At 57.4% G+C, this 13,232-nt stretch overlaps 1 protein-coding gene across 5 annotated transcripts in view; it reads left to right on the forward strand.

The window, feature by feature from the left end:
- NOL4L (nucleolar protein 4 like) overlaps positions 1-12,851 on the forward strand; it is a 120,464-nt gene extending 107,613 nt beyond the window's left edge. For 2 of the 5 annotated variants that reach the window (XM_045529450.1, XM_045529455.1), the window contains 6 exons: positions 16-293; positions 2,407-2,592; positions 2,673-2,864; positions 3,155-3,277; positions 3,704-3,905; positions 8,165-12,851. In XM_045529450.1, the coding sequence (XP_045385406.1) occupies positions 16-293; positions 2,407-2,592; positions 2,673-2,864; positions 3,155-3,277; positions 3,704-3,905; positions 8,165-8,385 (1,202 nt within the window). In that variant the 3' untranslated portion in view covers positions 8,386-12,851. Of the gene's footprint in view, positions 1-15; positions 294-2,406; positions 2,593-2,672; positions 2,865-3,106; positions 3,278-3,703; positions 3,906-7,480; positions 7,996-8,164 lie in introns of those variants that run through there. The other 3 variants (XM_045529453.1, XM_045529451.1, XM_045529452.1) reach the window with 3 other exon arrangements.
- The last annotated feature ends 381 nt before the right edge of the window (positions 12,852-13,232 follow it).

Genomic DNA, 13,232 nt, shown 5'->3' on the forward strand with positions numbered 1-13,232 from the left:
GGCCTCTTTTTCCAGACGACTCCTCCTCCGAGAGTGGCAGTGGCAATGGCTCCTCCACCCTGAACCCGTCCACGTCGAGCAGCACGCAGGGCGACCCTGCCTTCCCCGAGATGAATGGCAATGGCGCCGTGGCCCCCATGGACTTCACTGCCACCGCCGAGGATCAGCCCATCAACCTGTGTGACAAGCTCCCACCTGCCACAGCGCTCGGCACCCCCTCCTACCCCACAGATGGCTGCAGCGCCGACGGGCTGCGGAGCCGTGTCAAGTACGGGGTGAAGAGCACCCCTGAGGTGCGTGGGGCCGCGGCTGAGAGTCCGTTTCTTTCTGTAGACAGCAGGGTTGTTGTGAGGCTAAAATGCGACTGTGTACGTCTGGAGCATAGCTGGAACCAGCCTGTGTGTGACACCAAGTCAGAGCAGTGGCAGTGGCTGCTACGCCGCTTTCCTGTAGAGTCTCTGGAAGGGGAGATGGCTTGGGGTGTGCCCTCAAGCAAGGCCCCCACTTCTGAGCCTGATTCCCCATCTTGAAGTGGGGCTGATGGGGCCCCTTACTTGGTGAAGCTGGTGGGTGGTATGTGTCCCTGTGGCCTGTCCCCTCCCCTGGAATAGTCTGCTCTGAATAGCAGCAACAAGTGGCTACATTCAGCACAGACAGGCACAGGCCTCACACTTCCTGGCCACTTGCACACCTGTCCCATTCTGCAGATGGTGCAGAGACAGGGTGAGGGCCCAGGGAGGGGCTGGAACTCCCCTCTTGCCCAGGCTGAGGTGGGCGCTTCCACTAGCTGCCTCTGGGCCACTAAGGTTGCCTGCGGTGGCATGTTTCTCCAGCCTGGGCTCGGGCCAGAAGTGCCTTCTGGGAGCCTAACCTCCCTGGCCCGCAGCCGTGTACCTCGGGATAGGCCCTTTTCCCTCCCTAGGCCTGTTTTCTCTCTGCAGAGCGGGCAGGGTAGATGCCAGTGCTTGCCTGAGATGGAGCGCATCATGAGAGTTCTGTACCGAGGGACGGGTGTTGAGCTGTCGCCGCGTGTCTCGCCCAGGCTGCAGAAGCCTGGCTGGCCAATCTTTGACGAGGTCCCATCGTAGTTTTCTCTGACTCTGTCTGCCCTGGCCGAGGATTTGGCGAAGGAGTACCTTGGGAATGTGACTTGCCCAGGGCCACATAGCCAGCTGGTAGGCAGCTTGGGGGCCTGAGCATCCTACCCCTATGGATGAAGAGACAGGTGCCAGGCCAGGGCCCCTGGGAGAGCCGACCCTGTGACCCCCGTGGGCATGGTCCCAGGGAGAGAGGGCTGGTGGGAGCCGCGCTGTGGGACCAGGCACGGGCAGTGTGCATCGTCATTGACTCGTTCCTCTGTGAGTGGTGTGATGCCTCCGGGCTGTGCCACGCCAGGCTGCCATGTCACAAGGTCTGACTGTGCAGCTCTTTGTTCCCTGGGCCCAGCTTACCTGCTAGATGCCAGCCTCCTCAAGGGCAGGAGCACGGGACTAGACCACTGCCGGTCAGGATCCAAATGACTGAAATCAGGACACAACAAAGGTGCAGACTTTCTAGAAGGCATATGGTCCTCAGAGAGCCATCCCAGAGCAGCGCCCTGAGGGCAGGGGCAGGAGACAGGTGGTGTGGGAGCTGAGCCATGAAGGGTGACAAGGTGGAGAAAGCAGGGAGGAAAGTGGGGAGCTGCGTTCTAAGGAGAGATGGGCGAGGGGGCTTGTCCAGGAGGAGCTCGTGGGTCGGGGCAGAGGCTTGGAGCCCTTCTCTGCTGTAGGACGGGCGCCCACCTGGGCAGGCTGGGTCTGGTCCCCTTTGTGCCCTCACATCCTCACTGGGGCCCCCGGGATCATCCTTGGGGGGACAGACGGGAGAAGCCTAGCCCAGGAGCGGCAGGGACACACTCTGCCTAATGGACCTGTCACCTTGGCTGACTCCCTCTCCCAGCCCATCTGTCCCCCGTCCCCAACAGACAGCGTACTCGTTGCTTCGGTGACAGCTCAGTTGTCAGCTCAGGGTTGCAGCCCTTTGGGGATCAGGGGGGAAAACCCCGAAGCTAAGCAGATCTTGGCACGGTGAGCAGCCAGCCGGCAGTGGGAGTCCTCGTGTCTGCCTTTCTCGAACTGCGTGGCAGGTCCCGGTGTGGGCACCACTGCCGAGCCAACAGCTGACACGTGCTGCCGGGGTCGGGCCCCTACAGCAGCCCAGGAGGGAGGTGTCAGCCTTGCTGTCCCCTTCGCACAGATGAAGGGAACAGGAGGCAGGGTGACCTGCTTAGGGACTTGCAGCGGTGGCTCACGTGGCAGCTGGGTGGGCTCGCCACCCTGGCACCCAAGCTTACCACCCGCAGGAGACCAGGCAAGGCCACGGGCAGCTGCCTGGTCCAACCTGCGCCTCCTGCCCTCTCCTCAGTCGCCCCCGTACAGCTCCGGGAGCTACGATTCCATCAAGACTGAGGTCAGTGGCTGCCCCGAGGACCTGACGGTGGGCCGGGCCCCCACAGCAGATGACGACGATGATGACCATGACGACCATGAGGACAACGACAAGATGAATGACTCTGAGGGCATGGACCCCGAGCGTCTCAAGGCCTTCAACGTGAGCACGGGCCAGGGGTGGGCGGGCTGGGAGGGGCGCGGCGGGCCAGGGCCAGCCCTCCCACGACTGTGTCTCCACAGATGTTTGTGCGTCTCTTTGTGGACGAGAACCTGGACCGCATGGTGCCCATCTCCAAGCAGCCCAAGGAGAAGATCCAGGCCATCATTGAGTCCTGCAGCCGGCAGTTCCCCGAGTTCCAGGAGCGGGCCCGCAAGCGCATCCGCACGTACCTCAAGTCCTGCCGTCGCATGAAGAAGAACGGCATGGAGATGGTGAGCCCTCCCGCCCAGCCCGTCCTCTCCCTGTGCCACTACTGCCTTCCAGCCACACCCCTGGGATTCCTGGGCGACCCTTAGCCACGCAGTCTCCCATCGTCTTCCCAGTAGCCCTGGAAGCAGGTTCTGTAATCCCGTTCTGACAGTGAGGGAACTGGGGCCCAGAAGGGCCACCCAGCTCTGTAGGTGAAGGAACTGGAGCCCCAACCCCAGCTCTGCACTGCCCATCTCTGGGGCAGGGTCTCTGCACAAGCCCCACACTAGCTGCATCTCCGTTCGGCCTGCAGACCAGACCCACGCCACCCCACCTGACCTCGGCCATGGCAGAAAACATCCTGGCAGCTGCCTGCGAGAGCGAGACGAGAAAGGCAGCCAAGAGGATGCGCCTGGAGATCTACCAGTCCTCGCAGGTACCTGCTCCCCTGCCACCCCTGGGGCCGCTCCCGGGCAGTGGGGCTGCTGCGAAGGGAGCAGGGAGGGCATCCTTGGACGGATGTGGCCCGATGGAGCTGGACTGTGCAGCTAGGAGGGCGAGGACAGGACCAGGCAGGCACCAAGAGGTGGCTAGAGTCGGTCAAGGGTCCCACTGGCCTCCTAAGGAAGTCTGGCCCTCATCCTGGGACCAGAGGGTCTTCAGCTTGGTGGTGACAGATCAAATATGCCCCTAGGGAGATGAGCAGGGGGTGGGGGGGTTAGGGGCAAGGTGACCGGGGAAGGGACAGAATCCCCCAGGCCAAGCCGCAGCATTGGGTCCCAGGAGACCTGGGGCCACACCCAGGGACAGAGGCTGGGGCTGGCTGTCCCCAGTTTTCCAGCGCCACCTTGCCCCTCTGCAGGACGAGCCCATAGCCTTGGACAAGCAGCACTCGCGGGACTCCGCAGCCATCACCCACTCCACCTACTCACTGCCAGCCTCCTCCTACTCCCAGGACCCTGTGTACGTCAACGGCGGCCTCAACTACAGTTACCGTGGTTATGGGGCCTTGAGCAGCAACCTGCAGCCCCCTGCTTCCCTCCAGACAGGAAATCACAGTAACGGTGAGTCCAGAGAGGCCCAGGCTCTGGGCCCCTGGCCAGCACCCAGGGCAGTCCGTACGCAGCCCCAGGGAGGGGCGGGTAGGGGGAAAGCAGAGGCTAGCAAGGCCAAGGGACTCCCTCACGGCTCAGGGAGCCAGAGAGGGCGGCTCCTGGCACCCTCCCATTTCATCATCTTAGCCAGCCCTTAGATCAGAAGGTAAGGAAGACTCAGCCGGTTAAACACAAAAAGCTCCCACCTTCTCACCACTGGAGATGCTGCTCCCAGGCTGCTTCACTCCCTGCTGGTGCCTCGCGCTGGTTCTGCTCCCCCAGGGCCCGAGTTGCAGCCAAGGCTCTGCTCTTTGCCTGAGTTGAAGCCTCTCCACGCCCCAGTCTCACCATGACTACTGAGGCTCAGGGAGATGCTTCCTGCAGAGCCAGGCCTGCCCCTATTCGGCTGTGGCCCAGCGGCCCTGCCGAGCAGCTCTGGGCAGGTCATCTCCCTCCCCAGGCCTCAGTGCATGGCCGCTTACCCAGGAGCTGGGCCTCAGCCCTTGTCCCTGCACTCACGGTGCCCACATCCAAGTCACGTGGGGCGAAGGTTACACACCTGTTCCCTTGGCTGCACTCCCACTGCTGAGTGATTCAGTAGGTGCTTTTCTGGTGACGTCCCAGGCAGCTCTGCTGCAGATGGGACACAGGCCATTACTAGAGAAACAGTCCCCGAAGAGACAGGACCTGGAGTGGGGACGTTAGGCCCTTTCACTGAGGCCAAGGGCAGCAGGGCAGGAGTGGGGCCAGCCTGTGGCGAGCGTCCTGGGGCCTCTGGGCCAGGCACGTAGGTTTTGTTCTGTTCTGGGGAGGAGCCGCTGCTAGGTTTTGAGCACAGAAGAGCTGTGAATTGTGTTGTCTGCATTGTTCTGTCTGCCCGTGTGGTGAGAAGGTTCGAAGGGGGAGGGCCGGAGGCAGCAGTGGTGTGCTTTGGGGGTCGTTCAGAGACCAGGGAGTTGAGGGGAAGCATTGAGGATGCCGAGGTGCTGCTCAGGGAGTGGATTGGAGGAAGGTGCCGCCTGCAAGCCGGGGAAGCCTGGTGTCAGGTCAAGGCTGGACATGCCTGAGAATCCCTCAAGCCCTTACCCTCGGCATAAGGGCAGCAAGGGAGGGGGCCAGTCCTATCCCTGGCAGGAAGCCCAGGCCACCCCCACCCTGGAGCCAGCCCCTGCCCCACACTCACCACACCCCCCAGAACCAGGAAGTATGTGCAGGTCCCTGGAAGATTCCTGCCTGGGCTTAACTCCTCATCCCTTCCTAATGCCTCTTAACCTAAAATAAGAGGCTGCCTGGCCCTAATCCCTGAAGCTAAGGCCAGAGTGGCCAGCACAGCAAGAGGTAGAATGGCTGTCCCACGGGGGCTGCTCTCCTTCCAGGAAGGACCATCCACCAGCCCTGCCCCCTACACGTGGGCAGTCTGGCACCCAGCAGGAGAGGTAGGGGTGACCTAGGCCCTGATCCCTCCCAGGCAGTAGACGATGGTGACAAGCCTCTCCCTGATGCCACCCAGTGTGTTCTATCTCAGGGCTGTCCCTCTCCTGAGGGCCTCTCTGGTGGGGTGCTGGGCCTGCTGCATGCCCCATCCTGTGTACCCTGGGCCTCAGGTTCCCATCCATGGACACCTGGTTCCTTAGAGGTGGGTGGGAGGTCACTGAGGCAGAGATCTGGTCATTTACCTCCTTGCCTGGCACAGCCCCCATCCTGTGAGTGCTGGCACCTCATTTGAAGAACATTCCTCCCCAGCAGTTGGATGAAAATGGGCGGCAGCCATGTGGTTGTAGGGCTACCCGGTAGTCCCTCTGCCCTCCCCAGGCGTGGCCTTTTAAGCGATTGTTCAGTCAGTTTGGTACCTCGGTTGGCCGTATTAATGGCTCAGAGCTCCTCACTTTGCTCATTATGTTGTCATCTGGAGATGCAAATCAGCTTAGATAGAATCGGGCTCTGCCTGTCTTGCCTGGGGTGCTGGCAACTCCACCCCTCCACCAGCCATCCAGCAAGCGCCTGGCTGTAACCAGAGCCTGCGTGGGGATGTCTACAGATCAGACTGGCTGTAGGCAACAGGGACCTCCTCCTTTGCAGGCTTTAGCTACAGCCCAGGGGAGAAGGAAGGCAGGCTCTGAGCACAGGCACGAACCGGGTAAGATTTGGGAATGGAAGGAGGAAAGAGGACACCCAGCGCCACTGCCAGCTGCTGCTCACATTGGCCGTGGCAAGAGGCTCCAGCCACCCCCAGGCATTGTCTGAAGGGGACCAGAGGCACCCCAGAGGGAACCAAACCCTCTCCTCCCCATCCCTCGGGGTCCAGCCCCTGCAGTACCTGACAGGTATGCCTGTCCCGGTCTCCCAGTTGGCCACCAACTTGGGAGTCCCCTGCTTGGCTGCTGGTTCCAGTAATACACAGCCCAAACTCCTTCCTCCTGTGTTTGATTTTAACACACTTAACAGTTCCTTTAACTCTCAATTCCAAGGACGTTCTTTAGCAAACCAGTTCCTAAGACCTCCTTCTTGATGTCCGTATTCTCTGGTCAGACAGGAAATAACCCCATGTGACAAACTGTCCCATCTTAGGCTCCAACTTCCTTCCCCATTTGGAGGCTGCACCAGCTTCCTTTTAGCAGCAGTCAGGTTTCCATAGTTTATCCCAAGACGTTACTTCTGGTCTAGACGTCTCCAGTGACAAGCACTTACTAGTCCATCTCTCTTACAGCGGCATAAAAACTGCCACTGTAGATACACTAATGAGCACGCGTGGCCATCAGAACCCACAGAGTAGTGAGGAGATGGTGGGTCCCCCAGAGCAGCCCCGCACCCCGTGTGAGATGAGCCCAGGCTGTGGGCGGGAAACAGGGAGCCTCACCTCTTTGGATCAGAGAAGGCCTCCTAAGGAAGCCCCAGCTCCCACCTTCTTTGGCTGTTTCTTGCTGAGCCCCTCATAAGAATACTTTTCCAGCTCCAGGAGTTGAGGAGCCCTTTCCTAGAGGGCCAGACTGGGAAGTCAGGCCTCCGTGGGCCGAGAAGCCTTCCCACTGGCGCCCCGGCTCCTGCTCCTGAGAGCTGCCTGTTTGCAGATGACGGCTCTGAGGCTCAGAGGGGTTGAAGACTTTGCCAGCGAAGTAGCAGAGTGGGACCTGAATCCACACTTGACTCCAAAGCCAGCAGCTCACCCCACAGAGCTTCTTGGGAAAGGCAGAGAGGAAATAGGGCCTGATGCCCCTCCCCTAGGACACACACCCCCCTACTGTGTCCCAGAAGAGGGGCTCCCTCTTCTGCTGCCACCATCTGAGGGCAAAGGACAGGTGATTTCCCCAGACAGCCTGTCTGGGTCCTGTTTCCGCCTCACTCAGGTACAAAAGAAATCTTCAAAGGAAGGGGGACTCCAGGTGCTGAGGCCCAGCAGAAAGAGCGTAACAGCCAGCCCCTCCCTGCACCCCCAGGCGCCCGCGCCCCCTCTCTGGTGGGAGCGCCGTCCACAGCCACGCAGGGAAGCTGGCCTCTCGGGCTTCCCTCCAGCTGGACAGAAGCCCCTTCCTTCTGTGCACATGCAGGTGTTCCTGTTACTGGTCTTTTGTGGCTCCATCGTGGACACCCGCACACCATCTCCCCTCCCAACCTCCCCGAGTGGGGAGGATAGCACACAGGTCTGTACTGGTCCCCTCCGCACACAGACAGACTTTCTCGCAGTGCCTGTCCCCACAGTTCCTTGATGGGACTGTTATTTCCCGTTCCCAAGCTCCTCTCACCGCACTGCGGAGAGGCAGATCTCAGGAAGGTCCTTTGCTTCCAAGGCCTCCGCTTCCTCGCCTGGGCCAGAGCTTGGGCTGCGTGTGTTGGGGGTGCTCAGAAAGCACAGGGCACGAGCCGTGCCAGGGAGCTAGGGTAGGAGGGCGTTCTGCCTGATGCCAGGGCCTGTGCACTTGCCACGTGGCACCCTCCCGACACACCCACCATGCACGCGTCACGCTGTGATCCGGGGCAGGCCTCTCCACAGCGGCTTGCACCTGTCACACGGTGCCCAGGAGACCCCTTCTTTGTAAGATCACCCTGAGGCTTCACCCTGTCGCCGGCAGGCCCCATTGTAGGCACCAGGGAGACAGCCCAGGGCCTCAGACTCCAGCCTGACTGGCAGCAGGCACCAAGGCTCAGGGTGATGAGCGCGTAAAGGACGCCTTGCCGCCCAGATGCCGGGCAGGGTGTCTGCTCCTTCCCTTACCCCGTTTCCCTCTGCACAGGGCCCACGGACCTCAGCATGAAAGGCGGGGCCTCGACCACCTCCACCACCCCCACACCCACCCCCTCCAGCAACAGCACCAGCAGGACCATGCCCAGCGCCCAGCTCAGCCCCACGGAGATCAGCGCCGTGCGGCAGCTCATCGCCGGCTACCGGGAGTCTGCTGCCTTCCTGCTGCGCTCCGCAGACGAACTGGAAAACCTCATCTTACAGCAGAACTGACCCCGCCGGCACCTGGAGTGCACTGCCCTGGGGAAGGAGGCTGTCCCAGCCCGGACCTGGCTTCCTGCCTCACCAGTTGGTACATTTTGTTTTTTGAAAGAGGTGGGATCCAAAAGAGCTGTTTCTAGCCACACTCCAAGCACCTGAGACTTTGGGCACAAGGACACTTTTTTTTGGAATCTCACCACACGGGTGCTCTGACCTGCTTGGAAGAGGCCAGTGGGGGCAGCTCTGGAAGGGTGGGGCTCCCCTGCCAACGCGCCGGGGCTGCAGCTCTATTTAGAATCACCTTCGTGGACCCTGATGTTAGAATCCCACCCCCAGATAATTACCTTTCAAGTCTTAGGTGAGCAGAATTGCATATTTATTGAGAAAAACAAAGTGGACCCTTTCTTCCTCTCCCCTTAGTAATTTATTTTTCTGAAAATGGATTCTTTTGTGTTTGTACAGATTGCCAGTCTGTGTCTGTCTGATCAGAAGGATGTATCCCCGTACCTAACATTCCATATCACTACACTGACGCGGGCTGGGGCCGGCAGGGGCAGGGCGGGTGCCAGGCTGGCTGTCCCTCTGAGTGCCCAGCACACCCTGGGGAAGGCCACCACCCCTCGGCCAGGCCGTCCTGGAGCAGATCCCAGTGCCGTCACAGGGATACTGCCAGGCCTCCCCAGGCCCCACCAAGCAGGAGGACCTCACGCACACCCACTGCAAAGCAAAACAAAAAAGGCACCCCTACCCCACTCTACAGAAGCCCCAGTCACATGGTCACCTATATTCTACCTCACACTCCAGCGTGGGCTTTTTCCAGGATGTGCCCTGAGCCTGTTTTGAACGGCGGTCACCCTAACTCCCCCCTACAGTTTCTGCCCGGGAGGTAAGTCCAGACTGGGTGTCCAGGAGCTGGAGCCCAGAGAGGGTCGTGCTCCTTAGAACCAGCCGCCGCAGGCCCCTGCCCCTCCCAGCTGCTTACTGGGACAGAGCACTGGGAGGTGGCAGCAAGGCCCCTGCCCTCACTGTGCTCCCGGGGAGCCTGACTACTTCCCTGCACAGGCCTGGGCCCCCAGACACCTGCCGGGAAGGGCAAGTGTCTTCAGGGTGCGCCCCCAGCTGTCTGGCAGCTGTGAGCTCCAGGGCAGACTGCAGTTCCCATCCCTTCGCCCCATGTTTGGAGTAAAGGGATCATCAGTGGAAGTGGAGAAGCCACTTGGGTTCTCCTAAGACCAGCCCTTCTTCTGGAGGGGCCAGTCCTGGAAGAAACCCATAATCCCTGGAGTGTGAAAAAGGGCAAAAGGAAAAAGCTGGCCTGGTTTCCTTCCTCCCTGATAGGCACTTCCTCTTGCTCAGTGCAATACCTGCCAGTGCTGCTAAAACCAGGGATTCGCCCAGACCTCAGCAGGCCCGCGGGGCCTCTCCACGCGACACTCCGTAGCCATGACAGCAGCTCTCTGCTGACCGCCCCTGCCCAGAGCTGGCAGAAGCCCTCTGTTGCCTTTCCTCCCTCAGAGCAAAGAGGCCCCAGGGGAGCCAGGGCCGAGCGGCCCCTAGGATCGCCGCAGAGAGCCACTCGACCCCGGAGCAGGCACCCCTTCCCAAACCAGCTTTTCTGCAGCCAACTTCCTCCCGGCACTGTGGCAGACCCCCCTCAGGAGGAGTGGGAAGGGGGCACAAGTGCAGATGCCCCATCCTGCCTCAGATCCAGAAACTCTGAAAGGTAGGGTGCCCACCCCGTGCTTACTTCCAGCCCCTAGAGGTTGGGGGTGGTCTTATCTCTCAGTGGCCTCCAACACCTCACCCAGCCACACCACCTCTGCCTTCCGCCTGACCAATCCCCAGGCCTCTGGGCAGGGCCAGGACACCTGAGACTCACCCTTAGCACAGCACAAGCTCCAGTGCCCAAGGCCTCCCCTACACCCGGCATCCACATGTCCAGTCCCACCTGCTCAGTACTACTCCCGGATGTTTGAATTTGTGTAAATATTTATTTTTGTGTGTGAACAATACAACAAAGTAATCGGTAGATCTTTTGAAAATGTTACCCCAGGCAATTTGTGAAAATCTTAATGTTAAAACCTGGCAGAGACAATCGCCACCCTAGAATTCCTGATATCAGTTGCTTAATGTGTCACTCACTTCTCCCAGAGGTGGTACCCAAGCTGGACGGGAACGGTTTGCATTTCTTGGCAGACAGAAGTGAGAAAGGCCAGAGAAGGGGCTCCCTCCCACCACCCCCACAAGGGATTAGATCTAAAGAGCATACAAGCTACCGTCTGAAGTTGAGTTTTTCTAAGTTCAAACTTTGGTGACTGACCACCACCAGCCTGCCTTAGTACTGCAGCAAGAGCGTGGGTTCAGCGAATTTTAAAGATAAAGGAGAGGACATGCCAGTGGTAGAAGTCCACTGGGACTCCAGGGGACCTCCAGGATGGTGGACTTTGTCATATTGACCCCAGCTCTTGGGTGGGTTCCTTCACAGTGAAGCTACACCCGAAGCCCTAGAGATGGCAGAATGGGCAGCAAGTTAATGCATGGAAACAGGATTCTACTAGCTGGTTCAGTCAGGGATCTTGTTCTATTTTGCTTCTGTTTTAAAAAATGCAGCTTCAACCCCTTTTCCCTCTACTCCTGACTTGGAGAGCACCAAAAAGCTGGTTCTGATGAACCAAGCTCGCTGCTGTCTCGCCCTCATCCAAGGGACTGCCTTCTCCCAAAGGGTTCCCCAAGCCCTGTCCCACAGCCATTTAAAAATCTTCTGGAGGGCCTCAGGACACAAAAGTAATCATTTGGGATCCTAAGTTAAAAAGGAAATGCAAAGTAGCAATTCCAGAGTCTTTGCAGAGGGCTAATCCCACAAAAAAGGTAGAATCAGAGAAGTGGGCCTTTGGTCTTAGTGGTGGATCCTCAAGTAGACCAGTGAGAAGTGTGTGTAACCCATCGGAAGTTCATTTTACCATCACCGCTCTTACAAGGGACAGTTCACTCCCAAGGACAGTGTTGAGGGGGAGGGGGACAGGTGGGGGGCTAGGAGGGTTTTAGAGGATTTCAAACAACCCATCCGTCCCTATTCCCAAGGGCCACTTACAACTCCAGGGGTGGTTATAGGATTAACTACCAGTTCATTTTCAAAATGCTGCTTTGAACTCAGAGGGTTGATACTTTTAATTTGTAATTTTTTTGTAAAACTTTTTACAAGATAGTAAAGTATTTCACCAGAATACCAGTTTCAATCCGTCCATGGTCTGATTTTTATATAATTTAGTGGTGCTTTAGAAACTTTGTTTTTGTTGTTTCTGAGCTAAGTAGCTCAATCCTTTCTCGCCTGTATCTACCTAAGACCAATGTGAACCTTTGTATTTTTGCTCCTAATTTTGGACTCAGTGAAAGTGTACTGTTTACATGTACAGATGCCCCCAGTCCCTGTGTGTTCTGCAAGACTCGCTCTTGAGGAGGAAGATGCACCTCACTAAGCTCATCTGCTTAGCAAAGCCACAAAACAAAAACCTCTCGCTTTTTACCTGTGTTTCCACCTAAAAATAAAAACAAAAAACCTACACCACCTAGAACTCAGATTTGCTGAAAAACACTTTCCACCTGGTAGATGGTCCACGTGCTCCTATCATGTGGTCCATTTCGGACCAGGAGTCAGAACAGAGACCTCCCACCAGCCCCTGGGGCACCTCCTCGCAGACAGAGGAGGAGTGAAGGCAGGACCGCGCTGCAGAGCTGTGGGATGAAGACAGTTCTCTGGGTAGCCTGGAGTGAGAAGGTCAAGATGACTCACGTGGCCTTTAGGATCAAGCCAACCAGGACTTAGGGACAACCCAAGAGGTCATCAATCCTCTGGCATAATTTAGACATGTTTTGGAAGAGTGTGAGTTCCCTATCTGAGATGAGATTTTAAGACTTTCAGTGCAGATGGTACAAGTATTTCTTCAGGGTTCCTCTGGGGGCAGCTCATTCATGAGGCACCACCTCTGGGGAGGGACGGGGGCTCCAGACAGCGAGTAGATGGCACTTAAGGCAAACAGTGGATGGCACCAACTTTTAAAAGTGACTATTAATCAATGGCTTCACCTCTAAATTATATTTTTACAGATATGCACCTATGCAACTTAACGTGGCTCTTCTAAGCAGGTGAGGACTTCCTCCTCAATGCTCTCTATAAAAATTATTTGTGTTCTCTATAGTGAGTTTTTCCAGTAAATGTGGCTTAATATTTTAATTCTTAGAATGTGTCTTCTCTACGTGATGCGACTAAATTCTGTTTTGTTTGTGGAATGACTAGCACAGGCCGACTCCCTCTCTCCCTCACTTAACAAGACCAATGAGCTGTTAATCGAGCTGTTATCTCCATGGTATTACTTGCTAAATGCACTGATTTCATAAGTATGTGGAATCCTTTTCCTTTTGAACCTGTATATCATATATAAGACTGAATCTACTTAATAAACACTGAACAGCAAACCGAACACTGCTTCTACTGTCTCCTGTCAACAGCAGCACCTCCAGCCAATTCTCGTCCTTCCGAGTCTAGTTTGCTACTGAAGCATCTTGCTACTGGTAGGTTCTACCTCTTCCTAGACAGTAATCTGGCACACACAAGGTCCTCAGTAAATCTTCCTGAATAAACCTGTAATTTTAGCACCTCATGAGTTAGGGAAGGAAACAGCCTTTCCTCGGTGCTAGTCAGGCATTGAGCAGAGGCAGAGAGCTCTCCGTGCGCCATCCTAAGTCTCAGTCTCCTTACCCCACTTGCAGATGCAGAAGCACAGTGGAGATATGCAGCAAAAAACTTGAATCTTTTCTCCTGCCTCTCACCCTAGCATGTGGCCACGTGACCTAAACTGAAT

This window comes from Lemur catta, chromosome 17, assembly GCF_020740605.2.
Source record: "Lemur catta isolate mLemCat1 chromosome 17, mLemCat1.pri, whole genome shotgun sequence".
Lineage (NCBI taxonomy): Eukaryota > Metazoa > Chordata > Mammalia > Primates > Lemuridae > Lemur > Lemur catta.